General features: G+C 40.2%; 3 protein-coding genes across 4 annotated transcripts in view; 1 reads left to right on the forward strand and 2 right to left on the reverse strand.

Annotated features, from left to right (window-relative positions):
• Positions 1 to 689: 689 nt before the first annotated feature.
• anln2 (anillin, actin binding protein 2) lies at positions 690 to 15289 on the reverse strand (the record flags this gene model as incomplete). The annotated part of the gene is made up of 22 exons (XM_083916938.1): positions 690 to 855; positions 1646 to 1797; positions 1887 to 1994; positions 2319 to 2405; positions 3093 to 3146; positions 3643 to 3752; positions 3987 to 4008; positions 4093 to 4125; positions 4209 to 4262; positions 4663 to 4711; positions 5239 to 5365; positions 5558 to 5734; positions 6311 to 6446; positions 7118 to 7247; positions 7992 to 8086; positions 8196 to 8530; positions 11072 to 11156; positions 12362 to 12454; positions 12783 to 12967; positions 14355 to 14447; positions 14916 to 15083; positions 15196 to 15289. The coding sequence occupies 22 exons, from the start codon at positions 15287 to 15289 to the stop codon at positions 690 to 692; spliced, it is 2553 nt and encodes an 850-aa protein (XP_083773064.1).
• Positions 15290 to 19152: 3863 nt separating this feature from the next.
• LOC310949465 (C-C motif chemokine 4-like) lies at positions 19153 to 19827 on the forward strand (the record flags this gene model as incomplete). Its single annotated transcript, XM_083916939.1, has 3 exons — positions 19153 to 19339; positions 19428 to 19554; positions 19719 to 19827. The coding sequence occupies 3 exons, from the start codon at positions 19153 to 19155 to the stop codon at positions 19825 to 19827; spliced, it is 423 nt and encodes a 140-aa protein (XP_083773065.1).
• A 1863-nt stretch (positions 19828 to 21690) lies between these two features.
• The window catches only part of LOC310949917 (septin-7-like), a 49770-nt gene continuing 43918 nt past the window's right edge, over positions 21691 to 27542 (reverse strand). Inside the window, exons 9-13 of one of the 2 annotated variants that reach the window (XM_083917531.1) lie at positions 26677 to 26728; positions 26260 to 26385; positions 25964 to 26099; positions 24809 to 24954; positions 21691 to 24100 (exon numbers count right to left, since the gene is read on the reverse strand). In XM_083917531.1, coding sequence (XP_083773657.1) covers positions 24061 to 24100; positions 24809 to 24954; positions 25964 to 26099; positions 26260 to 26385; positions 26677 to 26728 — 500 coding nt within the window. In that variant the 3' untranslated portion in view covers positions 21691 to 24060. Of the gene's footprint in view, positions 24101 to 24808; positions 24955 to 25963; positions 26103 to 26259; positions 26386 to 26676; positions 26729 to 27542 lie in introns of both variants that reach the window. The other variant, XM_083917530.1, reaches the window with a different exon arrangement.

Genomic DNA, 27542 nt, shown 5'->3' on the forward strand with positions numbered 1-27542 from the left:
AGACACGGTTTGTCTAAAAGACTCCCATTCCAAGACTAGCAATCATTCCTTCTATATAATAATAATAATAATTCATAGTTTCCTGCCATTTCAAATACATTCTCATCCTAGATTAGTAGAGTTAAAGATTTTCCTCTCCTTCAATATTCATTAGTGTCTCTACAAATGTTTATCCTTCCAGTTTAAACGATGCAAAAATACAATATGAATCTAAATTCATGTGTAAATGATCTCAAAAATATAGAAGCTACAAGAAGTTTCACCTTAGCTACTGAAAGTGACCAAATGTTTCCAACAAAAGGTTAAAGCAGCTGATTGCCAGAGAAAAAGTCAAGATAAAACATTTCTCACAAAATCAAGATAAAGTAAAACTAAAAATATTCAAATGGCAACTGTGACTTTGTAAATAAAAGTGAAAACCAATAGCAATGATTGGATTCAGATAAAACAAACAAACATGAAAATCAAATACATCTCCCAAAACAAAAAAAAAGTAGAAAAAAGAAATCAATGAGACACTTAAAGTTTGGCCTTGTTTGTGTGATTAGCCGGTTTCATTTTAACAGTGAAACAGCCTATAAAAGAAGAAGCTCACCTCCTGCAGCTCTGAGATAAAGAATCTTAACCCTGATGTCAGCTCATCTACCCGCTACATAAAGCTGCTTTCACCGTGCTTTCATGTGATGTAGTTACAGTATGCTCTCCCTCAGGTTCCCACTGCTGGACGGGTTTGCCTGCTGACTCTCCACTTGGGTCGCAGATGTTCGGTTCCATGTGTGAAAGTCCAAAAGAGCTTGATTGACTTTCTCCATCCAGTCCAATCTCTCTTGTTTGGTGTCAGCTGAAAACCAACACCTGTAAAAGAACAAAATCCATCAGCATGGTAAGAACTGTTGGAGGAGTCAGAGCAGATGCCATTGAGCCCGTTGGAACATCTATCAGAATTAAAGTCACCAATCAGTATTGACAAGACAGGTACTGCTCTTTCTGCTTACTCCACCAAATCGAGACCACACCCAGCCGCACAAAAAGTGAAATGTGCTATAAAAAGAGTGTTGTCATGGCAAGGTGGGCATTGTGTTTAGATGAAGGGTGTTTGGCCTGTCTCCCTGGCGGAAGTCCCCGTGGAGCAAAGCATCAGAGATCTGCCCACATGACATGAAACATTTCCACAGGGAATTCCACAACTGACAGGCCAAACACACTGCCCACATGACCATGACACAGACCTGGATTAAAACCAGCAAAAGTATCGCTTTATTCTTTTTTATAGTAATTATACTGTTGCAAAATACATTGCTATACACAACCCAATCACTGATGTCACAAAAGGCGTTTCCTATCAACTGTCAAAAGTAAAGACAGCCTCTGTGACATCACTAGTTGGCTGCAGCCCCAAAAACAATATGCTTCATGCTGACTGTAAACAAAAGTGACGAGTGATCATGATGAATGAAGAGACTTTGACTGTCAATGGGCCAAAATGTGTAACTTCAAAGACGATCAAACAAGGCAAACAATTAGTGCTTTAATAGACGGGATATCTGGGTTTCACAGATGGAAAGTAGTTTGATTACAATTGAGTGTATTTACTAACTCCCACAGTTTTCATTTTTCAAGAGGTTTCAGTTTTAGTCCATCTTACTTTGCCAGAGCGTCCTGGCTGGCGTCCTGCTGCTGCTGCTGCAGGATGTTGTTCACCAGCTCAAAGGTGAAAGGCCGAGCACACGAGTCCCTCTTCACAGGCCTGACACACTGACTGTGGGAGCTGCGCAGAGAAATGCTGCCCTCTGCATCCTGGGAGGTTCATTCAGAAAACAGAAGTAAAGCTACCGATTGTAACTCGGTGACTTAGCATGCAAGGCTGTCTGGTGGTCAATCTGTACCTTAGTTTCTTTGTCATTAGGGTGGTTCCAGTAGTACATGTTATATCCCACCAGAACAAAATATCGGCGATGCCACACCCCATATCCACTGATCAACTCGAACATTGTCTGTGAACAGATCCAGAAAAGAGTGAATGTAATGCAACAAATGCAGATTAAAATGGTTTTCCAACATTTTACGGAAACTTCTGTTTTGTCTGTTTGGATTAGTGTAAAACATTAGTATTAGTGTAAATCAGTTTAGCAAAGACAGGTGCTACATTCCCACTGATGTGTAAATGTGTTTCTTGACTGTAATGCAAGATACTCACACTAATAAAAGACTATGAGAAAAATATATTCTCTAAGTCAGCTAAACAAATGTAATATAATATTAAAATGGAGGATGTTTTCAGAGAAGTTGTGGAAAATAAGCAACATGATATCACTGACCAGGAAGCCTTGGTGCTGTACATTAGAGTGACTTTCACTGTCCAGTTGCAGGTAGATGTTGCCCTCTAGAGGTGAGAGAAAAGGCACCTGTAGTCCGGGGAAAAAGAGGGAGACACGCTGTTAAACTAGTGTGATGTGGGAGACATGTAGAGAAGCGAGAAACAGAAAACAAAGTTTTCAGGAATTTCATTCCAACATGCGCTTCATCCATTTTTGTAAAGAAAAGTTAATTCAACCGTTTCAACTTTTAAGATACTTCATATACCTTTTAGATACTCAGTATCATTATGATAAGGTATCACCATGGTGGAGTGAAATTCTTCTCGTATATTTAGACAGTACGTATACACGCACGCACACAAACACATGAAATGACAAAGTGATCAATGATGATTGATTAAAAATGCTGTTTCTAAACTGCCATTTTCCTCCCAGACATCATGTAATCCAAAATGAATTATGCAACAATATAGCAGAGAAATATTTGTACAAAAACATTTCCCTATGAGTCTGATTCCTTGAAGCACTGAAGAACTATGTACTGAGCTTTGGAGTCAGAATACCAACATCATGAATATTGTCTTTGATTTTGAGATCAGATGGGAAAGAGCTTGACCTAATGAAATCAAATTCATTCACCACAAACAAATACTATCAAGATCGAGGCGGCGGTTAATCTGTAGGAATGAAATGGTGAGTCAGAGACAAGGTTAGTTTTTGCAGAGGGAAATGTTGAGAGGTGAAGTGCTGGCAGTGTTGTGAAAAGAGTGAAACCTTTTCCTGAAATTCATCTCCCAGCAGCCTCCTGATTTTGCCATCAAGTTTCATCTGAGTGGAGGAAGCAAGACAGAGAGGGGGGAGGGAGGCAGACAGGGAGGGGCAGACAGATTACATCACCAGGGAGCCACCCATGTGTTGAAACTTCCAACAGAATGAAAAAAGCACCAAGAGGGTGTATAGGCGTGGCGGTAGCACTGTGCTTCAGACAGAATCCGGTGCCAGTGGATGTATCATATGAGCCATGCTTTTCCCTTCTGAATGCTATTTTTCAATTAACAATTACCACAAAAAGGACTTACAGGTCTGCACTTGCAGAATATTCCATCTAACCGCATTCATTCATGCCAGATTGACAAAGATACAAAGCTTGTTTTATCACTGCAGTCTCCAGTAGATTCTATAGGTTGATTTGTTTTTAAATATTAAAATTATTCCACTGACCAATCCTGTTTTCACCAAAACTGCTCAGGACATATTTTAGCAGCAATTGCTGAAGATGGCAAAAACAGTATCCATCTGAACAATATCATGACAGGTAATTTACCTTATCCAGAGGGAACTTGCTGTGTCCCAGTGAGGCTAAAGTGATTTTGTGGGAGCCGACCAGACAAAAGTTACTGGAGCGACGTGTGTTGAGAGCAGGAAGAGTAGCAGCTGAAAGACAAAGAAAAAAACATAATGACAACTTAAACAAACATGAAATAGTCAGTCGGCAAAATGTGTAACAAAATACAATTGCTACCATATCAAATAACATGTTTTGTCTACCAAAAAAATGCCCAAACATGAACTAGCTACTTTTCCAAAGTTGATTAAAACTACAAAGAAAATAAAAAAAAAAGAATCCATGTACAATAACAAATATTGAACAAATAAAACTCAACTTACTTGTCAGGCTGTTATTGGATCTCTGTTGAAAACAAAAGGAAACATTGATGAGAAACAACAACACTTAATACTATAATATTTCAGCATGAAATAAAAACTGTCTCACTGTGATAGTGTTCAGAAGCTTTCTCGGTGTGACCTGAATATGTAAAGACAACATAAATGAATTAGGCTGTCATTGGGAAATTCAGACCAAGCTCATTATTTGACTCAACGACTTACCCGTGACTTGGTGGTGCTCCGGTCCATGGTACTGTTACTACCTGAAGTGTGGGACTAGATGGCACAAGAACAAACACATTAAAAATCCCCAAATGATAGCAGATCTAAAAAGATACATAGCGTAACATAAGCATATGCTTTCGCTGATTTAATTCAACATTTTGTCATGGTTAGGGACAACATAGGCCTATATGCCAGGGAAATTTGGCACAGAAATAACAGACCGGGGAACATTGGGACCCTTTCTGTGAACAGAGGGGAACATTGGGACCCTTTCTTAAAAAAGGGTCCAATGTTCCCCGGTCACATACAAAGCGGGGAACATAGATACGCTCCCCAGTACGCTAAGCGATGTATTCTGCCGGTCCCACCAAAATAAACCAAAACAATACTCTTTAGCTAAGTACACAACAAAAAACGACTGCACATCAAAACGTAAAATGCTTTATCTCACCAGGCTGTAGACTTCCACATCAATCTCAAAGGATGAGCGGATATCTTTCCTGAAATAAAAAGGAGACAAAACAATATTATATGCAATAATCTTATCTATATGTCCCCAGAGATGATCACATGGACACAGGCATAAGAGTTCAATTTCTAAAAGGCAAGTCAACAAAATTATATTTTAGAACAAAAACATGAAATGTGTGCTAAAAGATCTACAGTGCATATAAGTGTCCCAACTTGGCTAAAGTTGTTCATGAATCATTTGTAAACAAAATAAGAAAATATGAAGCAAGAAACCAAACACGTTTGTCCAGTGATGTTGACATTGAAAAAATGTGCTATGAAAAAACGTGCATGTTAATATAGCACATGTGCTACGAGCAGTGCATGAGATTTATCAGATGGTGTTGACAGCCAAAGTGTATGATGCAAATTGACCGCAAAAGGAAAGGAAACCGCATGACAGAGAATGCAAGGACTGAATTTTAGAAATGTGTACCAGCTCTTTTTATACCTGCCATTGATGTGCTCCCACTAGCATGAATGCACAAATCAGACGAGTAACCCAAAACCAGCTTACAGAGTGACAGAAGTAGGGAAGGAGATGGTGTCTCCTTTCTGAGCATCAGCAGCCGTGGCCAGTGGGGTGGCGACGATGTTGCAAGGCCCGTAGCGGATCAGGACGAAAAAGTAGTGACTTGGCCGACCTAAATCGTTACATAAACAACTCGGTCATTTCAAAGTGGATGTCAACCTCTACATCGGGGTCAATTAAGCCCTGAATTTTGAAATATAAGGTTTTTATTGCAATCACACATAATAATGTTAAATGTGAGGCAAATAAAAATCAAGCCCCAAAAAATAAAATAAATAATTGAAATGTTTTGTTGCTGGGCTACCTGTGCGGTTGTGTGAGGAGCAGACAAATTCCACCTTGAGAGGCAACTGGATTTTTGTGATGCTGACAGTCCCCCTGCAGGCCTGCTGCGAAACGTACTCCTTGTCCTCTTCCGACTCAGAGTTCCTCTCCTCCCTCAGTCTGGTCACCTCTGCCAGCAGGGCAGAGCGTTTCTCACCTGAAACAGACAAGTAAATCACAAGAATAATAAAAAGGACAAAAAGACGACAAAAGAAGTAGAAAAATACTTATCATGATTTGAATATAATCATTCAGGCTTTTGAAAAGAAACTAAAAGTTATTAAATAGACAATGTATGTATGTATGTATGTATAGTATGTGTCTTTTGTCATGAATACCGTTGAGAATGCAATTGCTGTTGAGGCTACAATACAACAATGCTGCCCATCTGTGTTGTTACACAAAGATGGGGCCATTAAATAATAATAAATCTTTTATCCTAATAATTTAATATCTCTACAGAAATATATATGACCATATTGCATGTTCTATGTTAATAGAATAGAACAATACGTAAGAAATTGAGTAGTTTCTTATTCTATCAAGACCTTTAGTGTTTTGAGTTAGTATGTGCTTGTTAATATCAATTTACATGACGTAATTGTGTATCATGATGACTCAATATATAATTTCATCATTTATTTAGTTATTCATCTATTGAAAGATGAAACGCGATCTTATCGATTAAGCGCCCAACCCTAACATTCAACCACTAATCTTGTTGTGTACATACAGGAGACCAACAGAAGTTTCTCAGCTTCGGCCTCCTCCAGTGATCCCCGTCCATGCTCTTCATCGGTACAGCAGCTCAGAGCCTGCAGGGTCTGGTTGATCACAGTCTGCAGCTTCCCTGCTTCTTCATTAAGAGCCTGAACAAACACGGGTCAACATGCAAGACTGTGGGTTACTCACTGTACTGGATTAGTCTCATTGCTAGACCTGCTGTGTCAGCGCTGCAGTATGATCTGGCTGCACAAGTTAATATTCTGGTATAGGGAGAGAGAAAAACACTCTGCTTGTTTGTATTTCTTTAAGCCAATCACATCCTTGTTGGTCGGTGCTGAGCCCGAAAGCAGAAGGGTTTCCTAAAACATTTCCGTGTTTAAGGAATGAGCCCTAAAACATGGAAATGAGTTAGCAGTTTTAAACTTCCGGTTCTCTTGTCTCAAAAAAGTTTTTTTGTATATTTTTTTGGTTAGAGGCCTGAAATTAGGTCTGTGGTTAACACAGGCTTACAAGATTTTAACATTCTACGATATACAATACGTCAGTAAATACCCCAAAAGGGCATTTGGGAACAATTGGCCACTCTATGCCGGTTCAGGCTTTATACCCACTGTACACCCAGTACACCAGACTAGTACAGGTCTGGATATAATCCAATCAAAAAGAGGCCAATTTCAGCAGTTTACATTTACAATTGACTGAATTAATCATATGTAACTAAAGTATGTATATTCTGATGGATCTCCTCCTGAGTACTGATTGACTGTGAAATTAGTAAATCAACAACAACAACAACAGTTAATGGGTTGTTCACCGTGATTTTCTCCTTGATGTTGACAGAGGGTTGAGATTGGGACTTCTCGGGAGCTCGCCTCTTAACCCCAGGAGTGACACTCTGAACGGTGCGCGGCTTATTCTGTCTTTGTGTGCGGTAGGCATCAATACTGTAAATCACAAAACAATGACGCTTGAAAGTACCAATCAACTACACAGTCAAATTTAAGTATATTAACAATATATCTAACCTGTACTAACACACTAACATCCTGACACTTATTCTACCTGTACTAACACACTAACATCCTGACACTTATTCTTCTTCTACACTTTATTCTTGTTGTTAGGTTAAAATGTTTTTGTATAGTTGCACTGTCGTTTGCCATTTGCTGCTCTGTGTGCCCTGAATTGCCCCCCGGGGACAAATAAAGTTTTTTGAATTGAATTGATATGTACAAACTGAGGACTTTTCCTGACTCTACAGTCCCTATATTTAAAAGAAAAGGGCAGAAGAGCTTTAGAAAGAGTAATTAGTGATTCGTAGATAATGATATGACGATATGATTTGAAAGAATAGCATGAGTGAAAGACGATGCAGCCTTTAAGTAACAGAAAAACATTTTAACATTATGGCGACCAAAATCATAGTTATCATAGCTAGTCCCCTATAATAATGTAAAATTATTGCTTAAATAAAGCCTATGGGCCTACATAACTATGTATTACTGGCTAAGTTATCAGTTTGAACATGTCAATGGTAAAAAGCTGGCTTAACATACTTGGCTAACAAATAAAAAACAAGAGGCATGTAATTTATTGTCTGTCTGCCAAACACAACAAATAATGATTCAAGACCGAGGACCTGGGTTTATTCCAAACAGAATGTGCACACGTGGCTAGGATGTTATTACCTGTACAGAGGAGCAGATTCAGCAAGAGGGGTGGTGGTCTCCTCTGGACTCAAGAGAAGAGAAGGAGGGTTGGACTCCTGGCTCGCTGCTAGTCGCTGTTAATAGAATATGGAGCAATTTTTTATTTATTTTTCCAGATTCTGAATTCACCAGAAGCTCCCCTAATGCAACTCAGGACAGCTCAAAGTTATGAATTCATCTTACCAGAGGGGTGACCACAGCCTCTACAGACTTGCTGAGAGGAGAGAGGATGCCGCTGGGAGGAAATGTCAGCTCATCTCTGTTGCTTTCAAGCTTCTTGCTCTCGTCACACTCTTCTTCCTTAGACTCCCCCTCTTCTTCACTTCTCTCCTTCTCTGACTCTGTGTCCATCTTATCTTTGTCTCCAGAGTGAACACCAATGCCGCTGTCGCGATCCTCTGTGTCGTCATCATCCGGCCTCTCCTTCTCCATCTTTCCAGCGTATTCCAGCACCTCCTCGAACATCTGGTCAATTATTTCAGCGGTGTTGGTCTCGTCATGAGAGCTCAGTTCAGCATCTGTGCAATGACACATTCACAAACTAATCAAGACACTTTCTGAACCATATACGGACTACAATTTAAACAACAGGGAGATGGCTGCTGTGGACCCAGACAACTAAGTGTTTAAATGAGGAAAGCCCACAACAGACTGGCACCATCCATCTTGTTTCAGGTTTATGCTCAGTCACATGTATTCCCTTCAGTGCACCTGTGCAATATCAACTGTGTGCTTGTGGCCCCACTTTCAAATAACACAGAAACAGCCATACACAATCACCAAACATCTGTGCATGTCCAAACCTTTAGTCACCCCTGATTTACAAAACACGCTCTTACTATTTCACCCATGTGCTCAACTTCTCCTACGGTGCCCTCAGGAGCTCATACTTGCACATTCTCACTGTTCTCACCTGACATACTTGTCTCTGCCCTGGACTCTGTGGAGGTATTGGCCTCAGACAGGGTTGCGTCATTGATTAGCTCAGGCTCCAGGATAAAGGTGACTTTCTTTGAGATTTCTCGTCCCTCTGCCTTGTGAGTTTCTTCTGTCAGCCCATCTACAACACCCTGCCTTTCATCTGCTGCCTCTTGCTCCATTTCCTCTGACACCTGGACCTCTGTCAAACTCTGAGCTCCATCGTGTCCATCAGTTTCTGAAGATACAGTCTGTGTCTCTACCTTAGGTTTTGCTACATCTTCAATATTTCGGTCAAGCTCTGTGTTCACCGTCTGTGATTCTTTCAGGGCGTGAGCAACACGTTCAAAAGGAGAAGCCCCTGTTGGTTTGTCGCTGCTACTTGGGCCTCTTCTGTCAGACTCTAGATCCATGTCTTCTTTTATTATGACTGCCTGGCTCTCCTTTGACTGTTGACGTATATCATGGTTATGAGTGTACCCCCCTGTATCTTTCTGGTCTTGTTTCATTGTAAAAATATCAATGTTTTCTGTAGTGGCCCCCTTACAAAATCCTTTACAGGACTCTATGTTCCCCTGGTCTCTGTTTAAATTAGATTGGTCTTTGAAAGAATAATCTAAACTGCTTTCTGACTCATTTGCATCCTCCTTGAGTCTAGAATTCTGATCTTCCTGTATTTCTGAGCAGCCAGAAATCTCAGCAGAGTCAGCACCCAAATAACATTCACCACCCTGGATGTCAGAGGGTCCACTGTGATCTGCAACACTGGCACTTTTCTCTTTTTCCACCTTCCTTTCGTCCTCTTTAACAAACACATCCTCCTCCTGTTCTTCAGCTTTGACAGACTCTCCCTCTCGGAACACCTTGTCTTGAGGATATCTCCACGACTTAAACTCCTCATCTGTTGAAGGCTCAATACCCTCTTCACTGTATGAAGAACCATCATTTTCATCCAATGAAAACACTTCAGGTCCGCTCCGTTCAGTTACTATGGAAACCTTAACGGTTTGACCGTTCATGTTTGACTCTTCAGCGCGAGTTGATTGTAGCAAGCCTTGCCCACCACCTGTAGGCAACTCTGACACATTCTGGTCCTCACTGGAAGTTGCTTTGGAGAGACTCTGATCCTCGCTAAAAGACAACTTCAGTACAGTATGGTGTTGTTGGGTCACTGGCTGATTTGCTTCATTTGCAGCTGCAGCCTTGTGCTCTTTCTCCTCCCTGACTTCATCACCTCGATGAGTATCTTGCTCCTTCCATTCCATGTGCAGCTGCCCCCTATTAGAGTTTACAAGTGCTACAGATGCTTCAGAGTCACTGGGGGCCCTTTCACCTGTTGAAAAAGTAGTCTCATGTCTTAACACTAGGGTACCCAAGTTTCACACATGATATAGTTCAGAGAAGGTACTGACAACTATTCATTCACTATTCAGTTACACATGATGTTGATGTGTATGATTCAAATTGTGTTAGTAAAAAAATAAATAAAATGAAAATAAAAGCACAAACTGAAAGAAAACTGCATGATAGAGAATGAAAGGCCTGGATTTTAGAAATATGTGCCAGCCCTGTGTTAAAAAAAGGGGTGTGCAAATCGCAAGATTTGTATCCTGACACTTAGACTATTGGCTGACTATTGGTCTCACAGTGACTTTTTTGATGAATGAAAATGAAAGGCTGTACATTATTACTGTCATTATTCTACTTGTAAAGTAACATCAGATTGAACACACACATCACTCCTTAAGTGTAGATGACCATACAACCGCATTTTTTTATGTTGTGCAAACTTTATATTATTATAATATAGCACGTTTCTAGTTTCAAGTGTGGTATTCCAATTTTATTGACTGTATGTATTGTAGATCAGCTGCATCACTGAATAGCCATCACTATTTTAACAGATTATTGTGGGATTTTGTGTTTACAATTGTTATACTTAAAGTGCAACAGGCTGCAACAGAAATAGACTGGAAGAAAATTATTAATGGGGCCTAAATACTAGTCAGTTAAGGACATTCCTACTTATATTGCTAGGGTCTGCCAAAGTCCTGGTGTTTGACTGAATTCTCTAAACTGTAGAAAAAAAAAATTAATGAAGATGGTTTGAGCAAAGGTCAGTTTGACTTTAAAAGTCTTACCTGTCACATCTGAACACTGCTTTTCTGCACCTGATGTAGGAGCTTCAGTGTAGCTGCCATCTTTCATCTCTGCATCAGCATCTACCTGCTGGAAGCAAAATTATCAACACCAGGAAATCAGAAAATGTTTATTTGTATGTTTATAATGCTTTATGTTTATCAATGTAACGCAATCAGAGTAACATATGCAAACTAAAAGAAAAGTAATATAATACTGCATCTTGCAGTTATCATTTAATCCATTTGCACAAAAAACAGAGAATCAGAGAAAAGCAAAGTATTAAAAACGCAAACAAAATCTTAAACCCAGAACACCAACAAACATTCATTGTAACTAGTGGACTAGAGCAATTAATGAAAAGGTGAGTGTTATGCTGAATAGTCAAAATACAATACATGTTCCCCTCCAAGGTGACTGTGTCATACAGTTATCCCTGTACATTACAAAGATGAAACAAAATGTGAACCTATGACGCTCATCACTGTGAAGTAGTCCGTTACCTCATGCGGATGCCATCTCAAATGAGACAGTTCAGGTTTACTACAGTTCATGACATGTGAAGTGACAAGATAAGCCTTTGAGTAACAGTTCCCCAAAACCACACCAGAATTAAATAAGTGCACTATTTAATATGTGAAATTCCTTCCCCTAAAAAGACAAACATCTGGAGCCACAAAAATGGGTAATTTGCCCAAAAGAGTAGGATACTTGTATGCCGAGATTTGCCTTGTTCTGTTATCCAACTTAATTCTTAATCACTGTCCATTCTGTTGGCTCCAAGTATTGTCTATATGTTGAAGCACAAAAGTGACCAGAAAGAGGAGGGTTATTTGGTCACAGACTCACATCCCAGGGCTGCAAAGGAGGCCACTGAACTCTCCCTCTAGATCTAGGAACCCAGGAGGTGGGAGTTGAGCGTCCAGGAGGGGTCCATCCCTGCCAATGTTTAACAACTGCTGTGTAAAACAATCTCAAACAATCTGGGAAATGGCTCAACAAAAAAAAAAATTCCTTCCACCAAAAAGTAATTGAACATTGGAGTTGTAATTGGTCTGTAGAGTATGTCACTGTACTGGACATACATCATGCCTGTTAAAGGGGGACATCCTAAAAAATATATAAGCCATCATATATCACTTGGTGGCAATCCAAGAACAAAACTTCCTGGTTTTCAAACACTATAGCCACATCTATCAGTATCAGAGAAATGACAAGACATTACAGACCGCTGCGACCAAAACATCCTTGGATGTTTGAAAGGCAAAAGATCATCAGGATCACAAACCTACCTCAGATAACGAGGGATCGGAGTTGCTCCTTTTCAGCCAGGCATTTTCACTGATTGGTTGGAATTGCAACTGGCTCAACTCTTTTTCCCGTTCCTGATCAATGAAACCGTGTTAGAGGTCAGACATAAACTATTCAGCTACTCCGATAACCAATTGACATTATATGAGCATGAATAGCACACAAATATAAATAAATCATTCATTTTTAAGTTCATATAATTAAGGGTATTGCTTCTGCTTAGTTTAGAATGATTTTAATGTTTTAAAAGATTGACAGACACCACTGCAGTGATATTTTACAAAACTAGGCCTTGGAGTTATTTACCCATCTTAGGACAAGAACATGAGATATAGAATCGTGTTGATCCATGTAATTTAGGTGTCTCTAATACATTTCAGTAAAAAAAGCCCCTGAACAAACCTGGCGTATGCGTGAAGCCTGCTTGGAGCTGGGTGCTGTAGTGCCGTGGAGTTTGAGCTGAATGGCAGACACAAAGTCGGAGCGGGTCCGTGGGGAGGGGTGTGCAGGGCTCGGTGTGGGGGTGGGGCTAGCCTGGAAGACCGGCACCTTAAAACGCTCCATTCGCTGACTAAATTCTCCCTCACCTGGACAGAAAACATTTTTAGTAAATAATAATCTTAAGCATCCAAGGTAACAAAACATTACAGGAAGCTACACCTGCCAGGTATTCTTCGGGCAACAGAGTAAGCAAACCCACATTGATACTTTATAGAAATTAGTAGTTTTAATTTGTAAAGTTTGTTTTTGTAGTACAATAACAATAAAGCATCTTTGCCTCTTGTGGAAAATGGTTGTCATATCTATTAAAAAATGATGAATGTTTAGTTTACAAATGTGTATGATTCAAATGATTTATTACAAAATGATCAATAAAATATCTAATTTTAGATGATTTAGACATACATACTCATGTAAAGAGTAAGCAACACACAGTACTGATAGAACTGAACTCATGTCACAATTAGGGTTGCAAATTTACAGGACATTTCAAACTTACCATGAGAATTAACAGGAATAAAATGGAGCTATTGAGGTTATTTGCTGAGGCTGTATTTACTATGTCATGTGCAGATAGCTAGAAGGAAGCGTCGGGGAAGATCCAGGACTAGGTGGAGAGATTATAGCTCCACACTTGCCTAGGATTATGGGTTAATGTGGCCCGGGAAAGGGAAGTTTCAGCTCCCCTAATAAGCGGTTGAAGATGAACCGTGAACGTGCAGATAAAACCTAACCTTTTACCATATCAAAAGCAGACTAATCCATTAATAAGCTAACTGAATCCATTCATCCGTCAAATACTGCACATGAAGTGTGAAATGTGGCATGCAGTAAGTAAGTTAGCTAGCAAGTTCGACATATTTTAGCCTTTCTGCCTTAGTTTTTTTTTTAAAAGGGATACTTTTTATTTATTTTAAACCAGCTTTGTGTCTTTGCAGTATGGGCAGCAGGTGCAGATAAAGTGTTGGGCTTCTGTCTGTGGCAGAAATTCCCATGGAGCAGTTGAAGTCCAATGAAATCTTGACCGACTCTCGGCGGACCTCTAAAGCTCTGAGCTTCATGTCCACAGAGGGAAGCCAAACTAGTGATGTTATGCTCAAGCTTACTTGCTCGACACAGCAGCATTGATCTCATTTAGCTTCATGAAATTCGACCACTGCCAGAGAGGCCTCTTTACGTCACAAAGCAGGTTTTTCAGGCCTTTCTTTCTGGTGCAGTTCTGACACACAGCCAGCGGATGTCACTCTTCTGACTGTATGACATGCTTTGAAGCATATTTTAACGGACTTTGGAGTCGAACCTTCACACTCAGGCTTGGCCCTCTGGCCGCTGTAAGGGTTGAGCTGAAGGCCAGAGAACATTTTAGTCAATGCCTTTGATAGTTTATTGTATTAACTTTTCATTTCAGAAAAGTTCCACTGTCTGATGATCATTCTCAAAAGTTTTTGAATGTGTGTATATTTGCATCCTCACCAAGGATATGGCTGAAGCCCTTCTCATGAATGATGACTGATGAGCTGTCAGCCCCAGGATCTGAAATGCACCGCTGGGCCAGAGGAGCTGCTCCTAAAACAACAAACACTTGCTATTAAAAACTGCAGTATTTATCTAACACATTGTCAAACCAACTTCACACAGATTGCTTAAAAATAGTTCTTATCTTGCAAGAAGACAATCCAGCTTGATTGTTGACCTTGGCTACCATGACATGTCATCTTGATTGAGCACTACCATGAATAATGCCAAAATACACTGCAATACTCTTGTATGCACAGATGTGAACATATATACACTTGGTTTCCTGTTTATTAGGTGCACCCAGCTAAAACGAATGTGGTCTTATACAACAGTCCTGCAATAAATCCATTATTGAATCCATTTTAAGAGGTGTGCAACTTCAAGGTAATTTGAGGGGCTGTAGTTTGTGAACAGTAGTCTGTTGAAACACATTACACTGAAAAGTCTTTATAATGTTTCGTCCACTTGCATGACAAAATATGAGCAAGCCTGCTTCCACAATTGAGGTAGGATTACCATCTCGTCTCTGGGAGAGTTGCTGAACTCGTGACCGGACTGAAGGAACCATCGGTGTGTCTGCCTTTGTCTCCAGCTCAGCTTGGCGTCCAGAGGTGGAAGGTAGAGGACTACGATTCTCCTGACCAGCTGCCTCCAGACGCCGCCGCTTCTGGCCATCGCTCACCTCTGAGACATAAAAGATGCACAAGAACAAAAGTCACAAATGTACTAGGAGACTGCTATGAATATGGAAACAGTATGCCCATGAACCTTTACTTCTTCTCAGGCAAAAACAAACCTGAAGAAGAGAAGACATTGTCTTCAGAATCTGACAGAGGTGCTCTCTGTCTTTTCATGTTGACGTTTCCACCATTTTCCTCGCCAGATTCCATTCTGAGCTGCAAACAGTGACATAACAGATTAGATATGTATTCCACGTGACAGCGGTTGCTGAACGGAAACATGCAAGCACATCAGTATTTGTACAAACAAGAATCAAACAATGGTAGTTTATTTAGCAGTAACTCTCAAAACACCTGCTATTATTATTGTGTGAGTTACAAACCATATAAAAAGGAGATTTCTAAATCGTGAAGGTCATGCACATTATTATAATGGACTAACATTAAGATTTGTTATATAACTTAATAAGGTTAAAACTAGATCTGTCATGAAATACATTTTATTTTTATTAAATCATTTCCCCCTAGGATTGTTTAAGTATTTCTACAGCTTACTTTCAGATGGTTTACACAGATAGAGGTCGACACTAATATTGGCTAAAAATGCTTTGGCGTTATCCCAAATAAAACTTAACCGTGACAACGCCCAGCGTTTCACCTTCATCTCAGGTCATTTGCAACACGAAACACATTTAGCATTGGTAGCTGGTCAGCTAACAGTTAACGTTATAGAACTGTACACAGCGTTATCTTGTTAACCATGCAATAACCCTGTGTTAGTTAAACGTAATAACCCACTTTTCTGTCTCCAAACACTGTAAACCTGTAACTTGACAGCCAGGTAAAGGAGCTAACAATAGCACCACTGTCCTCCACTCTGGCATGCTAATGTTAGCCTAGCTTAACTTTAGCAGAAACAAGCGGCCTCTCGTCTTAACAGAGTTAGCAGAACAACGTATATGTTGCCTTACCTGGGAAAAAAGTCTGTATGAAACTATAGCTTGTATGAGGCAGGTCAACGCTAACTGACAACACAAGAAACAACCTTCTTGTTTTATATTTTCAGTCTCCTCCTCCAACTTTGAATTTCAGCGGGTCTTCTGACGTCAGCAGCGCACGCTACTGGAGTACCGTAAATACTCTCGAGGAGCGCGGATCTAGGCCCGGAAAACGTTTTTACCGTAATAAGTAAAGTAAACACGCAAAACAGGATTACGCTACATCATCATAATAGTAATGTTGAAGACAACAACACACATACCTTAAACGTACGTGATAATTAATTACACAAGGCTGTATGTTAAATGAAGTATGTTTAATACATAAATGGTATTTATGACAGTATTTGTATTAAAACTATAGATCAGAAACACATTAAACTAAACTACACCACCCTGCAACGGGATCATACCAGCCATGATGTCAAATCATACACACACACACACACACACACACACACACACACACACACACACACACACACACACACACACACACACACACACACACACACACACACACACACACACACACACACACACACACACATACACAGTGGCAACACATGAGGTGGCCTCATTTTTCCCAGCAACTTGTGCCAACCACTATCATTTGAATTTATCATTTTGCAAACAAATAATCAAATGGCCAGTGACCTTGTAGTGCCATGTATCTCACAACTGAAAAGGCAGAACTCTCATCTAATCTTATCTTAAATACTTTTTCGATCAAACAAAAATAATACATTTTTTAAGGACAATTCGTATATAGTAATAGGTATAGGTTTACACTTATATCTTGTCAAAGCCTAGTTTTAGTTTTACTTTAGTATATCCACATATCAGTAGTTTAAGTGAAGCACATGTTTTTTTTTTTTTATCTAGGAAGTAATTATGTGATATAAAAAAGCTCAGTGCATTACACTGGCAGCCCAATGACAGCATGATGCAAATCTGTTGCAGATAATGATCATGGGTAAATTGATGGTGTTGCAAATGCGTGCATTAGTGGTCTAAATAGGTCACAGATGCTTTGCTAAACCTGACTGAAAATAGGTGCGATAAGATCTTGTGAACAATCATGTCATCTCAATCACAGATTTGCAAGAAGGGGGGAACTGACTCATGGCAAACTAGTGATGAAGAAGGCAGAAACCAACATTATTCAGTGGTTGGTATTTTCTGTTTGTATTTATAACTCCACAGCCCTCTGATTAAAACATTTCTTCTAATGAAACCCTGAACTTTGACTTTTGTGAATTACAGGAAAAAGGAGACAGTCTTGGTTTAACGTGGCAAACTCTGAGATATCGATTTTGAAATTCCAAATCTTGGGATTGCTTCTTGATTATATAATAATTCTGATGAAGACCTTTGACAGTGAAGAGGACATTGTTTGTGGGAATATACTTCCCAATGTCTGCCACGTTATCAATGTGACAGAAATCTCAGGAGCCCATTCCTGAAAACCAGGGCAACTTAAACCAAAACCACTGGGGCTATAAACAAGTAGAGCAGCCTACTTGTTGCCATCCATCCATCCATCTTCAACCGCTCCATCTTCAACCGCTTATCCCTATCAGGTAGTGGGGGGCTGGAGCCGATCCCAGCCGACATCGGCGTGAGGCGGGGTCCACCCTGGACAGGACGCCAGTCTATCACAGGGCACATAGAGACGAACAGAGACAGACAACCATTCACACTCACATTCACACCTACGGGCAATTTAGAGTCATCAATTAACCTAACACCTGCATGTCTTTGGACTGTGGGAGGGGGTATGTTGGTGGAGGAGTTCAGATCAATGGGGCACGGGAATAGAGGGATTTGTAGGTCAGGAGGAGGATTTTGTATGTGATGCAGGACTTGACCAGGAGCCAGCTGGATGAATTTGGGGGCGAGGGCTAGGTTTGGGTGAGAACCTTGGCAGCTTTGCTGGGAGTTTTGTACGTATTATTTAAAAATCCTCTTACTTCTTCTTCTCTGATCCTGTTTTCTTTTGCTGGTGGAAACCACCCGGATCAACCTGCTCTGAGGAGCCAGGGCAAAAATAAGCTGCTGGGCCGGTCTTTACACCACATTCCTCCTGCTCTCTGTGCGATGTGTACAGTATGTCTATGCTTTATTCTCTAGAACATCGCCCCCCCCCTTTCTGTGGGACATTTGATTAAATGCATTAATATATGAGTATGCAACCTTTAAAAACTATCAGCACTAAGCTGAGATAGTGAAGGGAACTTGAACTAGATTTTGACACAGATCCCCTCTAATGGGGCCTAAAGATCAAGTCATAAATCGGGCTACACCTGAAGGCCCTTGTCATGTCAGTGGATAACTAGTTATAGTGTAATTAGTGATATACTATATAGTGACATATTCCCAAATACATTTTCGAAATTAAATTAGACAAAAACTGATTTTTTTCACTGGTATAGCGTTGCAAGAGTCATGGAACTTTGAGATCACAATGAAAGTTGAGTTTTTAAAATAGATATGATCCGAGCAAGGGACTGGAAGTGGGAGGTAGAAAGTAGGAAGGGGGACATTGCCCGCCCACTGTACACCCGGCCACCGTAAGCCCCTAGCCCGATTTGGCGTTGCGGCTGGTGTCATCCCAACATAAGGTGGTCTCTAGTTTTAAATGTTTTGATCAGCCTTTCTGGGAATTCTGAATGCATCTTTGATTGAAGCATTCGCTGCCATCTGCTTCTGGAAATGTAAAGGATGAAATGTCAAAATCATCCCACGAGTAAACTGAGAAACTAACAAAATGTTGAGTATAATAATAATATCTTTTGTTGAAGGCATATACACAAGTGTATGATGAACTTGAGTTCTTATGTTAATTTTTTCACCAAATAAAAATACACCAATTCTGAGAAGAGTGTTCTGTTTTCTGTGGTCGGAGAGATGATTTCAATCTTCACAACCAAACCGTGGCCTGTCCCGTTACAGTTCCTTCCTCCCTCTAATGAAACAGCAGCAGTGGTTTGAGTATTTCTCAAAGTGGAAGTTCTGAAGAGGTGTGGGGGAACTCTGCCCTGATGTCTCATGGCAGGATTCATTTAGGAAAGCATGACGTCATACACGGTCCACAATTTATACCCGACCCAGTGCGAAGACTTGATCACAGCAAAGGGAGAAGAAGAACATCCTCCTCCTCCTCCTCCTCCTCCTCATCTGTTCACTGACAGCATCATGAAGACGCTCTGCTTCTCTCTGGGGCTGCTGCTGCTCTCCACCTGCTGCTGCGACGCCATGCGTGAGTGATGTGTGTCTGTGCCTCGTCATCTTCAGAGTTCACTCACAGACATGTTTGTATTGACTTTATCCATTCACCTCCCTCACAGCTAAAGCTCTGCAGCTCAACATAGCACCTGGAAACTGCTGCTTCAAGGTTTACACACGCAGTTTACCGTTAAAGCGTGTATCCAGCATCACCAAGACCCACAGCTCCTGCCTCAAGCAGGCGTTCGTGTAAGTTTGTGACTCGTTCTTGTCTGTGTTTTATCTGTGACTGGTGATGGAAGAACAGAAACATGGAGAACCTCTGACCTCCAGACAGTCATCCTCACAGAGACATTATATTGAATTATGTTTCCTGGCGTATGAAGTGAGTTTTCTCTTCTGTATGTTTGCAGAGTCCAGACTGTCGTAGGGAGACAGATCTGCTACAGTGGAACTTTCCCGTGGGCTCTGAATGTCTACAAGCAGCTCCACAACACGGAGGGCAGCGGGCTGCAGCACTGAACATCAATCCCTGGTTTCGCAGGCCTATAAAACATAAACTTTGTATCAAACTATAAAGGAAGGAATCTCTGTCTGTGTATGTATGTACGACTGTCCTTCGCATATCTAAAAAAAACTTTTATCCAATCGAGTTCACACTTGGCTGGTGTGCTGCTGAGGACCCAAGGAAGTGCAGTGTGAAGTTGATCAGTTGAGCGGATTTTGAGAACGCTGCAAGCATTAGTCCTGTTCCGAACCTGTTTTCATTTATTTTAATAAATCAATTAACTTTATTGCTGGCTATGTGTTTTTTTCTGAGTAGAGTAATGACTAGGGTTGTATCTTAGTCATTTTATGAATGATGATATAGATAAGTCAGTGGCTGACTGCAGCTACAACACAATCTTTTTCAAGTGTTTTAAAATTTGCCATGCTTATGGTCGAGGTATGGTTAACTTTAGGTAACTAAAACATTAATGTGAGGGGAAATGTTTTTATGGTTAAAAGAAAGCATAATCAACTATTGTTTGCAGACAGGACATGAACTGTCTTGTGTCCTACATTTTGCACACCTTTTTTCACAGTCCTTTCTTTCTTTGTCATGCTTTAACCTTTGTCACTCAGTAATTATCACACTCATCAAGACAGGTCGCTTGTCAAAATTTTCAGCATACATAAAACACATCACATTGTTGTTCATATACAAAAATAGCAAGTGAAGAAACATCCTTTGATCATCAGCAGACATTTTGACTTGGGGTTACTAATACCTTTAACATGGCTCCCAGTAAGCCATGAGTATGAGCGAGCCAGCATGAACATCACCAGGACACTTGGACTTATAAAAAAATGATTGAGCATGGCCCTTTAAAGTGAACAGGACATGCATCATCTTTAGTTGACATTTTAAGAAACGCCAGGCATCCAGCGGAGTCTCCATCGTCTCACTCTTGTCATAAAAGCAAATATGTGGATTTCCCAAAATATCAAAACGACTCCTTTAAAACAAACCTGTCTAATGGTGGCTCCTAGTGACAGTCGAGGAGAAGGACGAGTTCAGAGGACTGACTCAGTATATACAGCAAACATTTGCCACCATAACTGGTCGTAGCAACAAAACCCATGGGTTAATGAGCTGCGCACATACTGATACTTGCAGGGGTGTAGCATCAAATACTGGACCATATACATAAGCAGTCTCCGTGCCCCTCCCCCACAACAAACCAAAACTCCAGCCCCTCACAAGTACCTTACTGAAGTTAAGGTTATGAGGTTTGCTTAAAGTATCATGTTTAAGAGAATAATAGTGTGTTCTTATAGTAACTAACTAGATAATAACTCCTAAAGTGTTCAGATATTAAAAAGTTACGGTTAGGTAGCTAGCAATAGCAGCTGTGTTGACCTTAGCTAGGTAGCTGCTAGCTAGCTGTCATAGTAGGAGTTTGCCAATAACTAGCCACCTTTCTTTTGAAAGAAATGATTGAACAATTGTTTTCCATTGGTTTGTTTTTTCTCACTTTTCTCTTCTGGGACCCAGACTTTAGGTTCTTGAGTGAATAAATTACGAAGTCGGTGGTCAGTAGACTGACTGCGAGTTAATCGTGATGGGCTGACTAAACCATTTTGGGCCTTTTGTATGGTCCTCAGGGAACCTCCACTTTATTTTGAACAACATATTTCAGTCTCTCAACCAATTTATAATATATAGGTTATTACTCTAATTTAGAAAATACTAATTACAAACTAAAAAACCTTTTAATTCCAAGCTTTCCAGGGCCCTCCCATTCTTGGGTCCTGGGTAGTCTGTCCCCTTCCATAGGTCTCCATATGAAATGATTCATTTCATTTGTTAAAAAGAAAACTTGCACACGTTGGGAGTTAAAGCATAACCATGTTAACTTTAATATTAACCATGTACAGTTAGAGACAGAGCACATGGCAAAACAAGGAAGAAGCCGTAAACAGTGTACATATAAAAAAAGAAAATATTACAAAAAAAAAAAAATTCCACCTAAACTTATATCTATCATAACTTGGTGTTATTGGAAGGGTGAGTGGTTCACAAGCATTTCAAAGAAATATCCCTTCTCTCTCTCTCTTTTTTTTTTTTTTTTAACTTGTAGGACCACATAATTGCTTTTCTCTGGACTTAAAGAGAAAATCTAGCATAACAGGGGGGTCCTGAGAAAGTGTACTCATTGGCATAGATGTATACAGTATATGAGTATAAATGTATGGAAATGTATTTGTGTATTCTTAAGACAACTTTTACATAATAGCTTCTGTTCTGAGTACAAGTTCTGTTGTTATTCCTGGCATATAATGTTCTGAAAAAACAACAACAAAAGAAAAAAAGGCCACTGCGCAGCCTTCAGTATGTACACAACATAAGCATGATCCATTATCCATCAAGAACAACTCCATACAGATAATATTTTATGTGCTGCAGATGTAAGGTTCGTCCATTTTGCTTTAAATGCATCATGTAGACTGCAGCCAGTCAAAACTATGCTAAAATAACAGATTACTCTGAGGCGTTTAAGAAAACTACAAGGGATTTAAAGAGTCGTTCTTCAACCTTACATATAGTATTAATAATATTATCATCATCATATGAAAATAAAACACGGAAACTCTCAGAAAGGTATATTAAAGGTTTGAATGTGTCGCAGCACGCGGCTTTCTGACGTGGAACTGGACTTTACAGATTCTGATGGAGAGAATAGCAGAAGGGTGATGTTTGGTTGTGTGAAGAAGTAGTTACGTATAATATTAGAAAGTGAAGTCGGAGACAGAGCTATGGCTGAACTGGAAAACCTCTCCAAACCGTTATCTTTCCGGGGAGTCCAGGGAGAAAGGAGGGTTTCGAGGAATATTTCAAGTTTGTGATGGATTGTCTCTTTGGTGGTTGTACACAAAGAGAGCTTATCACAAAAAGCTGGACATCAGGCTTCAGATCTATGACAACATCCATCACTTACGTCACAATATAAAACATCGTTGTAATCACTGCGACCTGTAAAGTGTAGACACCAATGAGGCTTTTCCATGATGTCTTCTATTTAAATAGGAAACACAATGACAATATTCTGGCTGCTGTTACGCACAATTCTCATCTCACACCTTCTGCATTTATGACCTCAAACACAGCGTTAATTCAACACACCTGCTCATACACACACTTCTGTAAATCCTGCTTAAAGGCCCAGTCACACCAACATTTCTGACTCTGGACATGTAAAGGATGAAATGTTAAACGGTTCCCAGGAACAAAACGTTGAGTATAATCTGTGAGTGTAAATAAAAATGTGTTTTCGGTTGTGCTTTCTTTGCACTTTGGTTGTAGACCTACACACCACAAACTTGAGTGCTTCAGATAATATTTGCATCTTATCCTCATCTACTGCAAAGTAAATTGGAGCAGTAAACAGCTCACTACTGAATAGGAAGAAGGCCAAAAGGTTGAGCCAGCGTGTTAGCAGTTGGCACGCCAGTTACAGTAGTTTGACTGGCTCTACAAGTATTCACTACGTCACCGTGTGGAATCCTTTTTTCAAAAAGACTCACTGATTAATTTCAATCTGCCACTTTCTGGTGTGACCGGGCCTTAATTCCACCCGACTTTTGCGTCCTCAGCTGCCACCTGCTTCAGTTACCTTCCCTCACATGCACCCTCTCTTCTCTTAACACACTCTCAAAGAGATCTTTATAACTGAGCTTTTTAATGTGTATACACTTGTGTAGTTTTTGAGAACAATAAAATATAGAGCGTCAAGGAGAGGGATAGTATGTCTTTCTGCAGATCTAGTGGAATATCTAGAGAACATACAACTACTACATGTGTACAAATGGCTGATCATGGTCCGTGCCATGTGTTAACTCTGTCTTGTAGTTCAGAGGAACTCGAGCTTCTCCTCTTTGTCAGGTAATATAGGAAAATAGAATTTCACAAAAACATGCATTCCCCCATGAAAATGAAAAGGTTTCAACGGATACAGTAAAACCTGCAGAGAGACAAGCATTTGGGCTGTTTTTCATTTGTGTGTGTGTGTGTGTCTGTGTGTGTGTGTGGAGAAATGGCGTCCATGTCACACATGACGGATGTTAAATGTAACAGAGGAATGTTGTGGAATGTGCTGAGTGTTAGATCAGTTTCTGTGTGTATGTTCAGAGGGCCATGGTACGTGTGAACTTCAGAGGGGATGAAGAAAAATATTGAGTTTGTGTAAAACTGAAGGAGCCGTTCGTGTCTCTTCAAAAGATCTTTCCTTTCTTCTTGTTCTTTTCCATCGTCCTGTGTGGGAAACAGGAAAAGTGAGAACATTACTTCACAATCTTGTGCAACAACATGGAAAAATCATTACTGGGCTTTACAGGCACTGAGTTTCTCGCTCTCAGCCATGAAAGATTACAGGAAAGGGAGATCAGCGTTTGGTTTTGGACCGAGCACAGGATTTTATATTAGATATTAGATTTCAGCATGAATTCAGAAGTTGGACTACTATTAAATTCATCTGCTGATCGTGAACTGTCGAGTAAGTGATGTAACAAGCGATCTGCATGACTGACATATACGTTATCAAAGATCATATGGTAACCATGGTAACACCCCAAGAGTGCAGGCATTTTCTCTTGATACATCACAAAGTGAAGAGCAGTTCAGACAGCAGTGTGTTTTGCTTGTGCTCTACTCTACGTGGAACTACAGCTCCTCAGATGCTGTTGCTTTTCATAATGATGACCTGGACTAATGAGAATATTCACAGGCTTTTCATACTGGTAACTGTAGAGGTCAGTGAAGGCAGCAAATTTTGGAATTCCATGTATGAAAAAGGTTCGAAAAAAGAAACAATATACAGTTAATGTCTTCTTTTAGAAAGATCTTCCTCACAGTAACTGTCAAAGGACATTTTGTCATGTGTACCAATCTGTAGATATACTGCAGACTTCACAAATGAACCGGTTACTTAGTCATCTGTTGAAAAGTGCGAGCGTTACTGACTTGGAGGCGTCCAGTTTCTGCTGCTCCAGGATTCTCTGCTGAGCCTCCCAGTTGACTTTCTCGTCCTCATACACTCGTCTCTTCTCCTCCAGCTCTTTGTACTGCGCCTCCAAGTTCCTTTTCATCTGTTCGTGGCGTCGCTCCAGCTGAGGGTCAAAGCATTAGATAGACTCACTCTCCAGATGTATGTTCCCTTCAATAACATCAGTCACCTTCAGTTACTCATTTACTAGTATACTGTATATATATTACTAGTTTTTGGTTTTGTCATCTTCTCCCACTCCCTCTGTCGCAGGAAAAACATCTCGTTTCTGTTTTCATACTTGCACTTTTCTCTCTCTTGCAGATTCAAAACAATTAAACCTTTCCTGAGCGTTCACAACATCTCACTGTCTTCATCTGAGGATGGAGTGGGTTCAGTTGCCGCAGAGTGTGCCCATGATTATTTTCCATGATGACTGATCAAACTTCTCCCACCGATGAAGACTAAGATGCTGTTTAAAGCTCCAGTTTTGTATAAATTATAATAAGTTGACTCTGTGTTAAGAGCATGGTTACGAGTTTGTTTCTGTCAAACTACCATTTCAAGATAAAGAGTGGCCTCTCCCACATTTCTTCTTGTTACGTAAATAACCATAGCTCCAAGCTCTTTAACTAAGCATCACTGTTTTGTCTTTACCTACAATTTAATATCGGTTCATTCATTTTAAGTGGCAAACAAACATCCGCTTCATGGATATCTAGTTATACTGCCAGGTCATAAACAAAAATCCACATTGACTTGCAGACTGCAGAAGTTAATACAACTAAAATAAAAATCTTTATGATGATACAATGTTTATTTAAATGCTTCAGAGGCTATGTGATATTGACACAAATAGGCTTCAGTACCTAGGGGATATGATGTGTTTGCAAATATACCAGTGGTTTACAAAGCCTTTCAATGGAACATACCGCATATCAACATGCAGTCTTGTGAAAAGCCACAGTGGAGAGTTGCACTGCTGGTGAGTTTAACCTTTAGATGCTAATTAATTGCATTACGTTGTACACCTTGGATGGTATAAACGCACTTTACAGCTCAGGTGTAGGTTTTGTCCGTTCTAAAACCTAACTTTTCATGTCTCTATCACACACAAACATTCTCAGACCCACCTCAGCCTCTGAGTCCTTCAGTTTCTGCTTCTTCTCCTTAACCTTCATTTCAAAGACCTGCTCCATTTCTGCCTCCATCTTCTTCATTTTCATCACGTGCTCCCTGCGCTCCTCCTCCATCTGTGCCAGGGGACTCCTGCTGACCACAGCGAAGGCAGGGGTTAATTTGTTTTGTTCACCTTAAATAAAACCCAGCACTAAAGGAAAGCTGTTAGAACATCTGCCATTGAAGTTGTTCCACATCTAAAGTAGTTTGTTCTCTTTGCAGCAAAATGAGGGAAGCAGTTTAGGCATACTTAGTGAGCTGTCCCTTGGTCTTGGAATTGTCCACTCCGTTACAGGTGACAGCAGCGAGTTTCTTACTGCGGTAATTCTCATAGTGGACGTTGTTGGTGACATCCTTTAAATCCTGCATGTGGGTCCTATGGAAGAGTGGGAGAAAAACAAATCAGGATGGGAGAAACGAAGAGCAATGAAATAGGAGAGAGAACTCCAGAAGAAAGATGCAGCTTGTTGATTTATTTATAAGGGGAATAAGCTAAAGCTACAAATGAACCGTGCACATATTACACTTTGACTATTGCTACAATACAATGCATTGACTGAAAACTAATGTGGCCATTAGAAGAAATCTAGTGGTCTTCCTGAGTAAGGATCAAGCTGGACTGTTTGGAAGTATGGGAAGTAAATGTTCAGCGGAACAACCGTCTTACCTGATCAGCATGTTGCGCAGCACAGTGAAGTCGCAGTGTTCCCCGTTCTCCACTGAAACACACAGGGAGAGAGAGGAAACAGAGAGGGAGGGAGAGAGACACAATAAAATTACTAAACATGAACCCGTCTCCTTGTAACAACAACAATAATCTTAATCTGGTCTCGAGGGGAACTAATACAGTCTCAAACCTCACAGCCGTCTTTCAGGTGCTAAATAACTGCAATGAACTCTGGGTAAATTAACCACATTTTCTAGGTAAATAACTGTCAACCGCTGGAGTCTATCTGTGGCTATGGTATCTGAGTCTGTCTACAGTCACACTGAGAGGCAGTCCCAGTGGAAACAAACTTTTTTAGTGAGTAAGATCAGTAGTGTTTGTTATTTACATGATATACATATACAGAGCAGGGATTATTTAGAAAACAGATAAAAAAAATAAACAACACATTAGGGCTGCCCCCTCTTATCCATTATTTATTTTAGTTATTTTGCTCTTAGTCGACTTAGATTTCTGAAGTCAGTTTTTATTCTTTTTTCCAAGACAGTTCTGAGCACATCTCTGGTAAACGTAAGATTTAAATTCTTTGTGGCGATTGTGCAGTTTTACAGATATGGGGTCATATTACAGAAACTTCTTAACTTGCAGATCCTTCCTATCTTAACTATAAGTCAACCATGGTAATTTGGTTTAGGACCTGATTTAGGAAAAAAAACACGTCAGAGATGGTTCGAAGTCCAGTCCGATGTCCATATCCCTCCTTAGAATCCTAACTACCCAATTCTTAAATTAACGCTCCTAACTTTAGGATAACTGTTGAGCTGTCCAAACTTTAATTTTTCCAACAGGTACTGTAGTGTTATCTA

This window comes from Echiichthys vipera, assembly GCF_963691815.1.
Source record: "Echiichthys vipera genome assembly, chromosome: 7".
NCBI lineage: Eukaryota > Metazoa > Chordata > Actinopteri > Perciformes > Trachinidae > Echiichthys > Echiichthys vipera.